This window comes from Lolium rigidum, chromosome 1 (genome assembly GCF_022539505.1).
Source record: "Lolium rigidum isolate FL_2022 chromosome 1, APGP_CSIRO_Lrig_0.1, whole genome shotgun sequence".
Taxonomy (NCBI): Eukaryota; Viridiplantae; Streptophyta; class Magnoliopsida; order Poales; family Poaceae; genus Lolium; species Lolium rigidum.
Window position 1 is genome coordinate 344,390,423 of NC_061508.1, and position 5,892 is coordinate 344,396,314.

Genomic DNA, 5,892 nt, shown 5'->3' on the forward strand with positions numbered 1-5,892 from the left:
CGCGGTCTATATATCGCGTCTGTTGGAGATGCTCTAACTAGAGAGACAATTCAGAAGAGAATTACTGACATGAAAAAAACTTGGAAAAACCTGTCGTGTCTACAATGTCCACCAGACATAAATGGAGAAGGGAATTCCCCACGCAAAAAATATGGCAGAACTTGCAACTAGAGAGACAATTGAGAAGATAGTTCTCCAATAATAATAAGAAAACTATATTTTTGTCATGTAAGCAAAAGTTGCCGGTGAAAACAAAGCTACAGCTGCAACCACTGCGTCTCTGTCAAGGAAAAGAGGTCAATTTTCTTACAGTACTTAAACCTGCCATGTGTTTCTGCTCTCGTCCTCTCAGTTGTCTCACACTGCCCACTCACTCCCTCTCGCCCACGGGCCACGGCGATGGATTCGCTCTGCCTCCGCCCGTCGTCCCTTCGCTCCGCGCCCGCCGCCGCCGCCGCCACCCGCCGGCGAGGTGAGTGCTTCTCTACCCCTCGTGCCGCCCCGCTCCGCACGCTCCGTGTGATTGGTGAACATCGCCGTTCAGTAGCTTTGACCAGTTGCCGTTACCGTACGAATGGATGCAGTCCGTAGAAGCCCTTACCGGATTCGCGGACCGAAAGCGATGTCGCGGGATGCGATTCGCTGGGCTACGAATCTTCTCCTTGGAACGCCCTTTTTCGGAATAGGAAGAGTAAGCGGAAATGGGTCTGTGCTTAATCGATGGAAATTAGAAAAGGGATCAGTAGCATCTGTTTATTTTTTTGCTTGTTATTGGAAATCAGTTGGAAGGGCTGGGTTTAGGGGTTTATACTTGCTCTCTGGCTCAGTATCATAGTGGACCAGAGCTGATGCATTGAATGTTTATCGGTGGGCAAAGATGTGAAACAGTTAGGCATTCTGGTACTTCTGCTTTTTTTCTTTTGGTGGGGCAAAACACAACGATTTCGTTAGCCACCTGGTGGTTTTGCTCGTGTTGAGTAGAGAGGGATATGATGCATGTTTCTGTGTGTGTGTGTGTGTGTGTGTGTGTGTGTGGTCAATTTAGCACTTAGCAGGAGGATAGGTCAACGGGGAAGAGATTTATGGAGAAATTATGCTGCAGGTTTTCAACTTCTTTAAGTTACAGTGAAGTGTTTCCCTGTTTTGGTTGGAATGATCCCTCATGCTGCGTCCAAGGCCTGTGAAGTATCAAGCAGATGCCAAGGCATTTCTAGTTCCAGTTAAAGAAGCGTTCCATGTCGATTATGTCAGGCACAAATGGATGCGCTGACAAATTGCTGAAATCGTAGAACTGCTTTATTGTTTCTCTCCTATTGTAGCTGTATGATCAGACTTCTTTGTCGCTGGTGTGAGATTCACCCCTGTGATAACCAGAAGGAATTGTACTCAAACAAGTCTAGCATCTCTGTGTTATCACACACCTCCCATCTTCTTTCGGTGAACCTAACGAGCCGACCTGATGGAAACGGAGTAGGCAAGGCTTAAAAGTCATTTTCTTCTTTGTGCCTTGACTGATCCTATTTTGTAGTCAAAGGCCTAATCAGATAATAGATACACCCGTATTTGAGCTTACATATTGTCACATACCATGCATTATGGATGAAGTTCTTCCATATTTGTTTTCTGAAAGTTTGACGTAGTTTTGAAATGTTGATTTTACAGATCATATTCTACCATCAATTTGTTCTATCCAACCAAATGGCCAAGGGCGAGTTTCTTTGTCCATCCAAGGGTCCAAAGGCCCTAGGGTTGATCATTGTAAAAAATTCTTGGATTGGAAATACTCCTACCATAGGATATCACATCAATCAAGAAATACTTCTGCAATAGCTTCGGGGCAATCGCTGCAGCCTGAAGCTGAAGCCCATGATCCAGCAAGCATCTGGAAGCCAATATCATCTTCTCTGGATGCATTTTACAGGTTTTCTCGGCCACATACCGTCATAGGAACAGTTAAGTCATGTTGCTGTTGTTTCATTTAGATGACATCACCAGCTATAGAATTGGGCTGTGCCATGCTTTTACTCTCCATGCATCTAAGAGTAAAATTCTTGTTTAGGCAGGCACTAAGCATAGTCTCGGTTTCCCTGCTAGCTGTCGAGAGCTTGTCTGATATTTCGCCCTTGTTCCTCACTGGTTTGCTGGAGGTACAACTTTGAGCAACACTTCTTTTCTGCAGTGATGGAGCTGTATAAAAGTTGATGCATTTTTACTCCTATGTAGGCAGTGGTGGCTGCCTTTTTTATGAACATCTATATTGTGGGATTGAATCAGCTGTTTGACATTGAAATAGACAAGGTATTGTAGATTCATTGAGCTCAAATGTTTCGATTTCGGCTTCACAGTGCTACTTTTTATTATGTCTGTTCTGAACTTCTGTTGAAGCTAATGCTGGTGACTCACCAGGTTAACAAGCCAACTCTTCCACTAGCATCTGGGGAATACTCTCCTGCAACTGGGGTTGCAATAGTGTCAGTTTCTGCTGCTATGGTAACGTCTTTTTAGATATTTGCTATTTTGCTTCTGTTGTAACTATGATAACATCTTTTTATAATTGCAGTTCCTCTTTTCCGGTTTAGTGTTTAGTAGTTACTCGTCAGTGAAATAAAGTCTATTTTCATTCATTTGTACTTGCGCTAATCTTGGTAGAAGGCTATTTGCTGTCAGTTGTGGACTAATTCTGGAGCATTGCTGTTTGTATTGCAGAGCTTTGCCCTTGGATGGGTTGTTGGATCACCACCTCTGTTTTGGGCTCTTTTTATTAGCTTTGTTCTTGGAACTGCTTATTCAGTCAATGTAAGAGCTTACGTCTTTATGATCATCAATTCACCACATATAACTTGACATTTTCTGTATATTCATATTTTCTGTGATCATTTTGCTGCCTATTCTGCTGTAATACAGAGATTTATTAGCTTACGTCTACGATCATCAATTCACGACATATAACTTGATGTTTTCTGTATATTCATATTTCTCTGTGATGATTTTGCTGCCTATTCTGCTGTAGTACAAAGATTTAGTTTGACAGTTTTTTTTGCAGTAATAATAATAGTTAAGAAACCTACTTTAGAAAATACTTTCGCAATCTTAGTGAAATGCTCATGCCAGCCATTTTCTTACTTTCACATGGGCCTGAAAGATGTGGAAACTGACACATGTGGAGCCCACCAATAGGGCTATATCTGAGCTGCAGATTTAATGGGCTAACATGTTGCAGCTGAAAAGATTGCTCTGCACTCTGCACAACACTCAAATTAGATAGGCTAAATTGGGCCTTGAAACTGTTTCGGGGTCGGCATGTGGTAAAGCCCAAAATGATACAAGAAAATTTTTTTTTTCTTGAATCACAGAATGATGACTGCATGTTAAAATGTGAATGTATTTTTTTGTATATTTATTTCTATTGTTGCATAATTATCTGGAATATCACTCTGTTTGGTGTGAGCCATCGATACCCTTTTATTACCTAATTAAAGAGCTGAAATTCCCATTTTGGTACTCTACAGCTGCCATACTTTCGATGGAAGAGATTTGCTGTTGTTGCAGCACTCTGCATATTAGCAGTGCGTGCGGTGATTGTTCAACTGGCATTTTTTCTCCACATTCAGGCAAGTCTTCTGATGAGCTATTTGAAAACAAAGAAGCAACTTATATTAAAACATATTATTCTGTCTGCAGTTGTAATTGTGATTTGTTTTATAAAGTAATTTCCTGAAGGAATTGGTAAGACATGATAAGTTGATAACTGCTGCATATAATTATACTGTGTTGCCTTGTTTTTCTATCAGACATTTGTTTTCAGAAGGCCAGCAGTCTTTTCAAAGCCATTGATATTTGCAACTGCATTCATGACTTTCTTCTCAGTTGTAATAGCATTATTCAAGGTAATAATATCTAGTTTCTGTACTACATTACTGCAGATCATAAGTCATAAATATCCTTTCATGGTTTGCTTCATTTGTTGCATTGCTTTCAATATAGTATAAACAAATTTCCTGAAGGAATTTTACTGTTTTCGCAGGATATACCTGATATTGAAGGGGACCGTATTTTTGGAATTCAGTCTTTCAGTGTTAGATTAGGTCAAAACAAGGTTAGTAAATAAATAGTAAACAACGTTATTTTGCTAAGAGCCTTACTCTTGAATTTTCTGATCTAAACTTCCACACAGGTTTTCTGGATTTGTGTTGGTTTACTTGAGATGGCATATGGTGTTGCAATACTGATGGGGGCAACTTCTTCCAGTTTGTGGAGCAAATCTGTAACAGTATGGGTCACATCTCATAGATCTCTCAGCAATGTCCATCAGTAGAGGCTTAAGAGTAGTAACTGTTTAAGCTATTCATCTTTGCCAACCTAAGCAATATGAGTATTGGCAGAAGTTTTGAACTGATTACCATCACATCATGGCTAACATCTGTAGCGATTTGTAGGACTTTCTTCCTCTTCTGAATTTTGATTGAGATATTATGATAGAAATCGAAATGGATTACTTATATTGTTTTAGATAATCACAATGCTTATTTCGCAAAAAAAGAGATAACCACAAGGCTTCACCTTCTATAGGTCGTTGTAAATGGTTTTTTCCAGTTCCATTCTGGAAGGTTTACGAACGTGTGTTTTGCAGGTCGCTGGCCATGCAATCCTTGCCTCGATCTTATGGAGCTGCGCACGGTCCGTTGATATGACAAGCAAAGCTGCAATAACATCATTCTACATGTTCATCTGGAAGGTAATTGCTGACATCAGCACCCATTCCTGATCTTTGTAAAATCCTTTGTAGGGCCATGTGTACTGCCCTAACGAATTCAATTAGTTCTTTATTGAATCCTGGAATGATATGCCCCATTTTAACTCGCATCCACTCTCCACATGGACCTGCAGCTGTTCTACGCGGAGTACCTGCTCATTCCTCTTGTAAGATGAGGACAAGCTACTCCACGGAGGAACTTCAGTGCGCTGAGTAAAGCTGCACGTATATCTGTTTGAAAATCAAATGGCCACGGACTGCGCCCAATAAAATTCCCTGAGCAAGCCCCGGTACATCCTTGATATTCCAGCCCTGATGAGGTCACTCCCTGAAGATGTACAACCTCCCAACCCCCTGGAAACGTACCCAGGCTGGGCCTGGTGAGCTGTAGAAGTAGGTGGTAGCAACAAACTCTTGCAGTAGCAGAAGGCACGTTCTGGGAAAAATAAAGCTAGCTCACCCCATTTCATTTTGTTCGTACATACCTTGTGGCCTTACATTCCATCTGCACATTGACTTTGCGATGGTGCAATTATTGGCTGATATGATCCGTCGAAATCCCATTGTTTTGTTAGAAAGCTCGTGAATCTCGCTGTGGTTGTTTGTCATCTTCGGTGGTCCGGGACACGGAACGCCATCACTATTCGCCCAAACTATCTTAAAGTTTAGGGGCGAATTTGGTTGCTGGTAAGCCTGTTACCCGGCTCCAGGAAGCAAAAATCAGCCGTTTGCTCGCCAACTGGGCTGTGCGTTCTTGGCTGGCATGAACGTAAACGCAACCACGGTACAGGCACGTTTGAATTGAGAGTTGTCGCTGGGATAAGCGTTCGTAGGGAGCTGAAAAATTGGCTTCCTAGTTTGGCGTGAAATGTAGCCTCACTGTACTCGTCGGTCACCATCATTCGAGAAGAAAACCATTCTCACTTTTCCTCTCGGATGGCGACGGCAGCAATTTAGATATGCAACACCGGCTACTCCGATTTCACGGATTTTCGCCACCGGCTTTGCCACCCACTCTCTCTCACTGACAGCGGCGATTGCAGATCAGCGGCACCGACGAGCCCTCATCGTCTCCACCACCCTCTTTTACCATCATCTTCGGCTCCGGCAGCATGTCGCCGTCCTCAACCAAGGCTATA

At 42.3% G+C, this 5,892-nt stretch overlaps 1 protein-coding gene across 1 annotated transcript; it reads left to right on the forward strand.

Annotated features, from left to right (window-relative positions):
• Positions 1 to 368: 368 nt before the first annotated feature.
• Positions 369 to 5,331, forward strand: LOC124701135 (probable homogentisate phytyltransferase 1, chloroplastic). Its single transcript, XM_047233184.1, has 12 exons — positions 369 to 472; positions 1,663 to 1,952; positions 2,064 to 2,147; positions 2,224 to 2,298; positions 2,407 to 2,490; positions 2,707 to 2,796; positions 3,510 to 3,611; positions 3,792 to 3,887; positions 4,025 to 4,096; positions 4,175 to 4,270; positions 4,631 to 4,735; positions 4,888 to 5,331. Exons 1-12 carry the CDS (start codon positions 400 to 402, stop codon positions 4,927 to 4,929), a joined length of 1,209 nt encoding a protein of 402 aa, XP_047089140.1. The 5' UTR covers positions 369 to 399; the 3' UTR covers positions 4,930 to 5,331.
• The last annotated feature ends 561 nt before the right edge of the window (positions 5,332 to 5,892 follow it).